Here is a 12262-nt window from a genome sequence, read left to right as displayed (position 1 = left end):
GAAGTCGGCTGTGCGGCGTCTGCCCTCCGATTGCCCATGGTAGGATTTCTGGAACTGGGGATGAAGAGGGGTCCCCCCGCGGCTCCGGCCCGGAGGTCTTCTGCCTGGGCTAGTGAGATCGCGTCCGACGCCATTTTGGAGGAGTTTCGGGCTAACGATGGCGTGGGCGGGAGATTGATTTGCCGGTGAGTCTTTTCTTATCTGTCCCGGGATTGCCTTTGCTCGGCTATCCGCTCCGACGCTCTCACAGGCTGATCCTCTTTGTCCTGGTCCCGGTTACCAGCTGGGTGGGCAGGTTGGAGGGAGTCCACGGGAAGGCCCAGGGCTTTTGCTAAGTGCACCATATCTTCAGGGTGCCGGATGGTGAGAAATTTGCCCTTGTGGGGAATAATCAATTTAAAAGGAAACCCCCATCTGTAGTTTATTTCTTTCTCACGAAGGAGTAATGTTAGGGGACGTAGTGCTTTGCGTCGGTCCACTGTGAGCTTGGAAAGGTCGTTATAGACCTGAAGCCGGTCGCTGCGGAACGCGATCGTGTCCCTCCCCCTGCTAGCTCCTATTAGTTTATCTTTGGTGGAGTAACTGTGGAGTCGCACGATCACGTCCCGCCGGCGGTTGGGGTCCTCGGAGCGCGGGCCCAGGGCTCTGTGCGCCCTGTCCATTTCCAAATCCCGGGAGTCAAGGTCTGGGCATAGGGAGAGGAAGAAGTCCTTCAGGTATGCTCGCAGATGTGTGGGTAGCACTGCCTCAGGGATGCCGCGGATCCGCAGGTTCTGGCGGCGATCCCTGTTTTCCTGGTCCTCCAATCCGTCTCTTAGTGTATTTATTTCTTGGCCCAGGCGTATGATCTCATCATCGGCCTCTGACTGGTGGTGTAAAGCCTCGTCCAGTCTGGTCTCCAGTGTGGTAGTGCGTTCCTGCAGTCCCTGGATATCCTGCCTAATTTCTGCCACTGCGTCTTTTATATTGGCCTGTAATGACCGTTGGAGCTTGGCATGGAGCTCCTCCAGGTATGTCTTTGTGATCCCCCCGTCCGGGGAAGAGGGGGTCTCGGTAGGGCTCGCTGAGTCTGAGAGGCCTTGTTTGCCTCGTGGGCCTGAAGCCTGGGGGCCATCTTGCCTTCTATTCCCTGTCTCACCAGGCTGTTTTGCAGGAGAGAAGAACTTCCCCACTCCCTGAGTCGGGGGATTTTTCCCCTTATTAGCCATCCCTCTGGTTTTAGAGGGTCGTCAGGGGCTTTTTTCGGGGTTTTTGCCCGGGGTAAAAGGGTTTAAATCAGCAGTTATTCAGGAGGGTCTCTGGAGCTCAGCTTTTACCCGACTGTCCTGGATGACGTCATAGACACGCCCCCTAATAAATGTTTTTTTACAGTTTAAGTTTTCCCCCCAATATGGAACAGGTGTAGAATTTCATGAAATCGGACCCCATATACCAGTCTTTGTGAGTCAGTTCCACCACTGGGCGCTGTTCTTATCAGAATCTCCTGTGTATGCTGCACTATACAGAAGAACAATGCAGGGACGATGACTTAGTTACCTGTCCAATGTCATTAGCACCTGATCTCTGTTTCACAAGTTGGGGTCAGGGACGGGAGACACCGCACGTTTGGAAGGACGGACCCAATGATATATAGGACAGTGTCACAGCATAGGTGGGGGCACTATATACAGCAAGTGACCAGCTGAGGTTGCTGGTCCATTTAAGGAATTGTAGGACCCACCTTAGCAATCTGATCCAGGTAAAAGTCGATGACGTCCTGGGGCTCCCCAAAAGGGTTCTCCTGATGATGGCTGATTTCTTGCATCACAAAACTCCGTATAAATTCCAAATGTTGGATGGTTTGCTGCTGAGGTCCCGGGAGGCGATGCATCAGCCACGGAAAAGCGTCATATAGCTCAACGATAGAAGAGAAATGCTCGATTTAAACGTGTTCACAGGGTTTCAGTTACTAGTCCTCAATGTATCTGGTGACATTAAAATGGAAACAGGATGTCCTATTGTATAAGTAAACTAGTGACCCACTCTCAGTCTGCACAGGTCTTACTTGTCATCCGACGGAAAGCAAACTTCTCCTGCACATAGTGACGCGTTATATCACGGAATTCAGTAACATTGGTGACCTTTCCTATTTATAAAAGGGTTACATTGTTGCTGTACCTCTTGGGCGGGAGATGGAAAGTCTGACACCCTGGGAAGGATTCGTGGGAGCAGCTCAAGTTTAGATGGGTTTCAACAAATGTTTTCGCAGAAAGTGTGGCTTTAACAATATGTCCCCAAAAGGAAAAACCAATAATGCGTTTACATACAGATCAGTCCCCTATCTCCAACCAGGGAGCTTTATGTTTACATTGAAGGCAACATTATATTATCCGTATCAGTAGCACCAGCCCCTCTCTCTTACCTGCCCCCAGTGGGTACCAAAAAAATTGGCCACAGAATCAGTGGATTCAATGAGCTGTAGGAAGAGCTTATCGTCCAAGGGGAAATGGTGCCCAAATGACATCGCAGTAATCACATTGCTGACAGAATTCATTAAACAACGTTTGGGGTCCAGGGCTCTTCCTGAGGATGCAAAAGGAACAGATAAGCTCAGAGCAGCATTTCATGTTAGAAGCTCACACTGAGGGTGAGTGTGTTATAGCATAAAGCAAGATTTCTACGGTAAGCACAGGACCAAGGACTGAGCCTCAACATTGGGAGAAAAGTGCTATATAAATACAGTTATTATTAATATCCTATATGCTACAGTAGCACCGTCTTGAAGCTCCTTTAGTACAAGGGGACCCCGGTCTTCAGCTTCATCATCCATCATAGGCTTATCTTCAAAACGCACAATCTCCTTGTCACTGGAACGATCCCTTGCATCTTGCTCAGGAGCCTAATTCTCCAGTACGTCAACCTTGTTGCAGTTCTCCCCTCCTCTAAGCGTTCGCCATGGCCTCTCTCCTGCAGTTGGGAAACCCGCAGTCCTGTGTCTCTTTACTTTCATAAGAAGACGGTTGGACAATGAATGCTGCCTCTCTATGGGCGTGATAACAAATATATTTCTGGCTCATCTTTATCACTGAACCTTTCTAGCGGCTGTTTTCATGAGCAGGAACCTGTTTCGGACAACGTATGTATGTTAGCACGACTGGGATTGTCCTGCACGTCTCCGTTGTAATTCTATTCTACTTTCCTGTAATTTGTGGTAAGCAGAGTGTAGCACAGAGACGGTATTGTGGATGCGCTTGTAGGGACGCACAGCTTGATTGGTTATGACATAGGACCTATATCCAGACTTAGCTTTCTTTGCTTATACTTTCTAGCATTTGACTGGACCTTTTCATCAGAACCTTCTTCGGAGTTCACTAGATTCTTGAGCACCAGGGTCCTGGCGGAGCCGGAGTCAAACAGGACCTACTGGGTCCCTTCAGCAATCAGGACCTGAACTAGGAATGGACCTGGCTCCTCATTCAAGTGAGCTGTAGCTGCTGTCTGGGCGATGGAGCATTCCATTCCGGGGCAGTCAGCAGGGTGATGGCCTCACTCTCCGCAGGCTGTTCAGCTGAACGGCTCCGGTTCGTAGTCCTTCTAAGATGTCTCTGGGAGGGATGTAGCCATTGGAACCAGGAACTGGGTGGATCTTGGGGAGGGCGTTCTCTCCAGACTCTACATCTCTGCTTTTGTCCCCCTGCACTGATGTCTTCCAGCGCGAGGCCAGGCTTCCCTGTACAGCTCTAGTCGTAGGTCTGGCACATCTCTGATCAGGGAACACAATTATACTGTACGATGCTGTTAGGAATCCATTTATTATATTAAATGTATGAATGAGAACTTATATTAAGACAATGGCATGAGAATATGTTGTAGGATTTTGAATTCATATGTAACAAAGGGAACTGAATCCTAAGTGAGGCTTTTAATGCATGGCAGATGTTATGGGTTGGCTTAGCATAGAATTTCAGGGCCTAGCAGCAAATCTGAGCCTGGAGTAGTTTGGAGACATTATTTGTCTCTCAGTCACGAGAAGAGGGGGGGAGGGGTGGAGTTAGTGATCTATAACTACAGTCCCTTCCCCATTTTCTTTCTCTTTGTCCTGGATCACTCTTCACTCACACTCATTGCATGCACCATCTAAGCAGCATGTGAGTTAACAAAGGTTTCTTTGCTCTATGATTACCATCAGAAGCACATGTTTTCATCATTGGTCAAACTTTCATCTGTAAATAACAGTGGAAGAATAAACTGCCTTTGTCTGCTGGAGAACAATCTCCTGAAATATTGGAATCTTTCTGAACAAGAAATAATAATAAGTGGAATATTATTATTATTTAACAATTGCTTTAAATGTACTTCTTTCTTTGCCGTTGCATTCTCCATACTGACTGAAAAATGACGGCTGCTTCATTCTGGTGATATTGTAAAGCTGAAGAGCTTTCATCCCTCTGCAAGCAGCCTGTAGGACAACAGGTGTTCTGTACGCTGGCCAGGGAGAGAGACACAAACACGTCCCCTCCCTGCATTTTAAACCCTTGCTACACTCAGCTGGGATCGTTAGTTGTCCTGCCTTCCTCCAGGCTGGGATTAACCATTACCTGGCCAACACCCAACAGCTCTAACCTGTTACACACGCTATGTAGGATATTTACCCTCCTGGGAATAAATGAACTCCACCAAGCGTTGCGCCTCCCCCTGGATTCTCCACTCCAGACCCTTCTTCCCCAGGCCCAGGTCCCGCAAAGTCTTCAGCCCAAAACGTCTCTGCTGCTTCCAGGTGTGTCCATTGGAGACAACGATACCTGATACCGCAGGACAAGCTGGTTACTTGTGATTACAGAGAATTTGTGCAGTAAATATGTATATACTTCTTTATATAGCGCCTGCAGTGTCCACAGAGCTTTACTTAATTAGCAAGACAGTGCAGGGAGATAATATGCAGTTGACCCCTTTTTGGCTGCCAGAGAGTCGTCGCACTCCACCACTTTTGCACATTTGCGTCCCACCAGAACTTGAGGCCTCCCCGAAGCCCCAAAAAGCAGGAACATCTGGAAGGTGCAAAAGCCTGGGACTCAGTTTGGGTTTGCTGAAGACATTCGGGAAGGAGGAGGGGTCATTAGTGCTCAGGGTAAAGTGTGAAGATGGAAAGGCTTCACCCTTTGGCTGATAGCCCTGAATATTGCTACCATTCCTGGGACAAAACCGCATAACTCACAGCTCTAGAAGTCGCACTGGTCCATTAAAAGGTTTCACAACTTAAAAAAATCCTATACTATAAGAGAAAAATGAGAGGCTTTCCTACAAATGTACCCTGAAACTCACCTTTTTCATTAGCAAAAAGCTTGATTAAAGGGGTGACAGGATGATCAGAAAAGTTCTCTGAGTTGGAGACGAGAGCATCTCTCACTGCTTCATATCCATTCAGCACAATTAAGGGCGTCTGTCCTGCCCAAAGTGTCATGATATTCCCATAAGTCCTAGCTAACTGGAGACACACAGAATGGGAAACACAGTATTAGGGAAGGGACATATGGTCAGGTTGATGCTAACGTGAGATCTGGTTCCTTTGGGTTGAGCGGGGGACAGGTTCTGTGTATTGTAAGGTTTTGTAACACTGACTTGTGTGTATTTCAAATGACTCAGTAAATGTCATGTAAAATAAAACAATTTGAACATTCCGGTGTAATTTGGTGTTTTTATATTAAAGGGATTTAAATGTCCATCCAATATTAGCGTGACCCGCGAGATTTGGTGGCCATATAGTTTAATCTGGAGGATAAATAAAAACCGTAACTTCACTGGTAATTATCTCGGGGTGCTGGCTGAACTGGGCTATTTCCAGCTCCAGCAGACTCTCCGGCTTCACATGGTAAAACATAGGAGAGTAACACAAAACACACAGCCGGGATTACTGGTTCAATAGGAAACCCATTCATCAGTTGGATACAATACTTCACTAATGTCACTTTGTACCAATACAACCATAATGGGTCCTGATGAAGTGAGTTCCATGGTGGAATTCATTGGCTTTGGGAGTGGACATGAGACTATTGGTCGGTAATGTTAATATCACAGCCTATTCTTATTAAATGGTCAACTGTAATATATGGAGATGGAGTTAACAAGATGACTAAAGTATTCTGTTCTAGAGAGTGACTTAGGGAGAGAAACATGTACATACCTGAAGATAGGATGACATAATAAATATCCAGCCAGGAACAATGTTAAGAGTAAAACAACACAGAGTAATCCTCTGGAAACCGTTAAATGGTTCTAAGCAAAAAGTCCTGGTTCTGGAACTCTGTACAGTTTGCCAATAATCTTTTACATGCAGAATATTTAACCCTTTAAGTTACTACTTTGTATCAATACCTGCATGAGAGTCTCATGATGAAGCTGAAACTTCACTTTCCACAAGTTCCCGATGAGGGGCAGAGGGGTCGGTCCGGGGGGCAGTCGTTTAGCTGCCCATTGAACTTTACAGAACTGGAGGATGACAAGACCCAAAAGCAGAGCCAGAAGTACCCCAGTGAGCCCCAACATCTCCCCCGGTGCTGAGATCTGTCTGGGAGAGAGGATTCATATCACACGTCGGTCAGACAGATTGGACATGGAATAGGGTGATATACATCTCCCAATGTATCCCCCCCAGGCTGAGAGAAACATTAATGCCTTTGGTATTTCATTCTCTTCCTGTAACAATCACCAAAGCAATGAAGAAATCAGAGTGAAAGCAGAAATATGAGGATTGGGACAGGCCTCAGTTACAGGGGCTTCAGTCTCATGGTATTAATGAGCCCATTATAATGTGTGAGGCCAAACCCGCTCTCACTGACACATTAGGTAACAACTGATCATCAGACAGGGATTCATTTCTCCTACTAAATCTGTACACTGCACAGATATTTTCATGGGCACAGCACTAATTATATTTATATTACTTTGCACCTGCCCAAACTGGTTTTTAATTTGGAAATCTACAACCCTCAGGTGAGAATAACCATTTTATGGGGCTCAGAATCACCTGGGAACTATGTCACAAAATACAGCTCAACCCCCTTATAACGCTGTCCTTGGGGTCCAAAGAATCACATTGCGCTATAAGCAGATCGCGTTAGAAATAATGTACAATTGTATGCATTGTACAATAAAGTATTTAAGACACCAATAATCGTGTTGTAAAGTATTCATAAATACAAAAATTGGGAGCCATGCTTGCATCGCGCTATAAGCAGATTCGCGTTGTAACGGATCGCGTTATATTGAGGTTGAACTGTAGTATCTTTGCAGAAGTCTTTAAGATTCAGGTGTGAAGATTTGAGATAAGGTGTGTGGCTCAGGCCACAGTATATGAATAACACACATTCCCTGCTAGCTCAAACTCCCACACCCGCCACATCATGAATATATGTCAACAAGAGAGCTACTGAGCGTGGCAAATGTATACAACAAAAGACAGGGTGTCCAATGCTACATCCTATTGACAAAACATATATGGTAAAAAGTTAAATACTTCAATAATAATATTACATACTTGGTTATTTAGTTAACCCTTTGGCCAAAGCGTCATAAACCTGCATACCAACGCCAGGCTACATGAAGACAGACTATCATCACCACCATTTTGGCGCAGCAGCCGTTTTGAGTGTTTGCTTGTATGTTTGTGTATCTGTTTATTTGTGTATATTGGCTGCGCTGCAGAGCATCGCTCCTGGCTAAGACTAACCCTTGTATAAATCCTACCAGTCATGAAATTGAGATAATTGCATTTGTAAGAGTTTTTCCAGCAAATTCATACGTGCTGAGCCCCCGCTTCTCTTATCTGGCAGCTACACACAGAGGGCTGAGCGGTTACTCCTTAAGTCAGGAGGGTAAGAGGCCCAAATTAGGGGGAGATATATAGGATAAAGTTTAGCATGTGAAGCATATTTATGCATGAATAAGGATTTTTGTATAAGTCATCATATTGTCTTTATCTCTAAGCCAGCCCCCTTACGGGGCGTATTACTCATTTGAAATGTATAAAAATGTGATGTAAAGCAATATGTTTTCAGAGGAATTAGTTCATTTTGAATTCTTTCTCTCATTTGTACCTTGGTGCAATAAACCCACGGTGATACGTTGAACCCTTGACTTACTGATATTATTTCTACGCTTTCACACAGGTAAACATGGTAATGTTTTCAATATTACAGTCCATAATAAATGTGCCATTGAGATAGTGAAGATGTCCAGTGTTATACATATACCTCCCACAGTATGTGGCACCTAATCAAACTCTCCATAAGGCAAGATATACAAACGCAGAGCCAGGAAATATAAAGGCACTAAGCCCATTACCTGGCAGGTCACACAGGACCATCCAGCAGACCCAGGGCGTGTGACACCCAGAAGAGCAGAGAAACCCGGAGTACCGCCGAGATCCACGCAACAATGTCAGGATCCTGGGCAACTGTAACTGTATTTAATTAGTTGTACAGTTCACAAAAAGGCCGACAAATGCACCTACGCGTTTCATGCAGGACGCACTTTATCAGCCGTTGTCAGCCTTTTTGTGAGCTGTACAAGTAATTAAATACATCTAGAGTTGCACAGGATCCTGCCGTTTTTGTGTGAATTTTGCCAGTGCTCTGCTTTTCTGAGAATGACTGTTTGTACAACAGAATATATTTAATTGTATGATAATCTGATTTAATCTTATAACACTGCAGCATTTTAATCTCCATTATAGAAAAAAAAATACTCAAAATGCAAAATAAAAACTCATGTGAAAATAAAATCCACATAGAGGTAAGATACTGATTCACGTAGATTCACTTGTGATAAATGTGATCTGCTTCACTCAGAGCTAGAACCTGTTGGTAAACATGATATTGCAGACAAATACTGCACATGGCTCTTATACCATGGCATGCAAATAACTAACTTCTCCTTCAGTCATTCATATGTCTGATCCAAGAAGACAGCGTGTGAATAAAACAGAAACAGAATGGGCAGAACTGGGCAAAGAGAAGCTGAGATGTGCCAGATACGCAGGTTAATAGATAAGAAAGACAGAGCAGGACACAGGTTCTTACCTCACACACAGCTGCAGGATCCCAGACTGCTGGGGCGTTCCTTATTCTCTGTCCCTTATTCTCTGTACAGATTTAGGCCAGTGTCTCAGTCAGCCGCAGGGACTTTGCATCAATGAGAATATAAACCGAGGGCATCCAGGGACTGGCATTGTGCCGCCTCTGTGCCTCTGGGTGTGGAGTCACACAATCAACATTGCTTCATATTAATGGAAAATTGCATTACCACCCAAAACATGATAAACAGACCGTGAATCCCTGTGCTTCTTACTTATGTGTCTCACTGTATTAAAGGAGAGGTGACAATCAGTATATATTTATTATTTGTTTACTTTTATTTATAAATATAAGAACACTCACCAGTAGAATTCCTTCCCCTGCAGTTGAGCCGTCAGAAACCATCAACCCCCCCCCCCCCCCCAGACTCTTTCTGCCGCCACACCGGGCATTTACATAGTAAACTCTTTGGAGCTTAATGTACCACTACATGTTAATGGCAATGTAATATTTTTTTGTATGTTCGTAATGTAACCTTTTTCACCCACTATACAGAGTTACAAAGTGTCTGATATCTCAGACACAATCCTTTGTTGTTTAACATTTAGGACACTTGTGAATAAGTCCCTACGCTCCCCCCCCCCCCTCCCCCTGTAGGGAGACGATTTTGTAAATCCGCCACCCTTTCGGTGAAGGCTTGACCTTCTGGTTCTAGCACTCCTCCTTCTCTGGAATCAGCTTCCCTCCTGTGCCTTGTTGAAACCCTTGTTGTTCCTATCATATGACCCTCTCCCTTCTCTCCTGTATTACAGTTGTAGTGGTGTTCCCCTGTTACCTCTTGTTCTTGTAGCTTCGCTGCGAGTGCGGTAGGGACAGCGGCAGGTCAGCTGGCCTTCAGCAGGGTGGGGGTCGAGCAGGCAGCGTTCGGGTGTTACAGAGGCTCCGCGGCGGCCCGACAAGCACAGGGCACCGCCATGTTGGATCGTTGCACATGCACAGTATAGATGTGCAGCGGGGAGCTCCTGGAAGGTCGCGCATGTGCAGGGTAAGCGCGCGAATGGATGGCCAATAGAGTGGAGGCTCTCAGCCGGTACTACAACTCCCATGAGCCTCAGTAAGGTCAGACGGGCTCAGGAGCCAATAGGAATGTGAGGACGGTAGAGAGGCAGGAAGGGGAAGCTAGCTTTGGGGACCACGCTAGCCAGTGTGCCGGGGAAGCAAGGGGAGAGGAGGTGTGTGTTGCAAGGGGTCAGTGACCCACTGCATAGGCCAGAGATTTCCCCTAGGCCCCAGTGCAGGCCCTGACTCACCACTAGCTTGTGGTACTGCAGGCCACAGACAGGGACAGCATACCCTTTACTGAGAACAGCAGACAGGGACACAGGGTCTTCTTGCGCTGCTGTGAGACAGGTGGTTTGGGAGCGAGCTGCTATACTCAAGTAAAGACTCAAGTACAGACTCGTAGGAGACTACGCTGGATCGGCGGATCATTTGCGAAGTACAGTTACCGGCTGCAGGAGCAGTCGGAAGGTATTATACTAAGTGCGCCAACACCGGTACCTACGGGCGCTGATCCCGCCTTGTGGGAGGGTTCTTTGGGACAATGAGAGTTGAGTGACCGAGGGACTGGTCCAGTACACTGGACACGGTGTGGGGCACACGCAGGGGTGGGAGAGAGACATTACTCCAGGGGGGAGGTGGCAAGGCCACAGGTGTTATATTATTGTATTGCCGTATCTGCTTGCATGGTGATTAGTTATATATATATATATATATATATATATATATATATATATATATATATATATATATGTTCATGTTCTGCATTCACTTATAGTAAACCGTTATCCTATATGGAATATTATTGTTATTCTTGTCCAGGGGAATCTTACTAATTGGGGATCCTGGGAAAGTGGAGGCGCTGCCAAATACATATTGTGGCCCCAGGCTCCCAGTTAGTGGAGGCCCAGATATCGCTGAGCCAACAGGTATACACAGCATTAGTAGTCTTTCTATGTCAGTAGGAAAGAGGGCTACACAGTCTTTGCTCGTTCATCATTGGGCAATTATCCCCTGACCCTAGAGAGACCCCCTGATGGTACAGAGTCAAAGGGAAGCAACAGAGACCCCCTGAGCCTGCACAGTCCCCTAAACCAGAATTTTAGCCTGTTCTTGTTGGTTTTCAATCGATGCTGTTAGGAAAAGTGCGGCTCAGAAACATGTAAAATGTGTAGGCCTCAAATCTCTGGCGTCATTAACCCTTTCACGGTGATAGAATATTTAGAGAGCCTCATGCCAGATTTGCACTCAATCCCAGTGTTTTGAGGCTCTAATCAGAGATCTGTGACAGAGCCCCATAGTTCCTGGGTGTCACGGGAGACCAGGCGATTTACACCTTTTTACCAGGATCATTCATTGAGCAAAACATAATGAAATAAATTGAAATGTATTTGCATAAATTCACATGCACACAGTGAAACACAAAATACAGACAAAAAGACACACTTACTGGGGGGTCTGGGGTCAAAAACTAAACTTTCCTAGGTGCAGGGAACCCTATAATAGAGTTTTACCCTGACCGGGACTTAGCCCGGAATCTCCTGGAACCCAAATTTTCGTAAAATTCCTCAAGCCACAGCTACATTCTCTTCTGAGAACTTGGAATATTTTGACCGTGAGTTACCACCAAACTCCTGGAACTCAAAACAGCATAAAATCCCAACCGCGACCGCTACGTTCGATTTTAAGAACTTGGTCACAAAAAAACTAGATTTAGAATCTGGTAGGCGAGCTTTTCTTGGTTGAAAACTGAAGCCACTGCTCTGCTATTCACATTAGAGCATCTTTGAAAAGCCTGCCCATGCTCTTTCTGACTGAGGACGCGAATCTGATCGGTGCATCGATCCTTATAGTATTCTGAGCTTCATTCACAAAATACTACAGCCAATCAAAGTGTGGGAACTTTCCCAAGCAGCCAATCAGACACAAGCCAGTAGAAAAAGGCGGGCTACCGGGGAATCTGAATGAACCAAGGGACATGCACAAGTTGGCACCTCCATCCCTGGTTCCCTCAATGCCACCCATGGTGACAGGCACCTCTGTGGCAGGGAAGAGGTTAACTGGGCTTGTTATAAAGTTCAGGCCCACTTGGTTAACCCTGACCCATGTGTTAGGGTCTTAGAGTGTCAGCTCTGGGACCCAGATGTCAAAAA

The 12262-nt window shown here is 45.9% G+C and overlaps 1 protein-coding gene across 1 annotated transcript; it reads right to left on the bottom strand.

Moving 5' to 3' along the window:
• Positions 1-1549: 1549 nt before the first annotated feature.
• Positions 1550-9209, bottom strand: LOC142466130 (cytochrome P450 2C39-like). The gene is made up of 6 exons (XM_075570928.1): positions 9057-9209; positions 6352-6544; positions 5302-5464; positions 4632-4781; positions 2402-2562; positions 1550-1894 (listed from the first exon to the last, which is right to left on the bottom strand). The coding sequence occupies exons 2-6, from the start codon at positions 6520-6522 to the stop codon at positions 1700-1702; spliced, it is 840 nt and encodes a 279-aa protein (XP_075427043.1). The 5' UTR covers positions 6523-6544; positions 9057-9209; the 3' UTR covers positions 1550-1699.
• Positions 9210-12262: the final 3053 nt, after the last annotated feature.

Source organism: Ascaphus truei, chromosome 14 (assembly GCF_040206685.1).
Source record: "Ascaphus truei isolate aAscTru1 chromosome 14, aAscTru1.hap1, whole genome shotgun sequence".
Classification (NCBI taxonomy): domain Eukaryota; kingdom Metazoa; phylum Chordata; class Amphibia; order Anura; family Ascaphidae; genus Ascaphus; species Ascaphus truei.
Note: the sequence above shows the minus strand (reverse complement) of the source record. Positions and strands in the feature narration are given on the sequence as shown.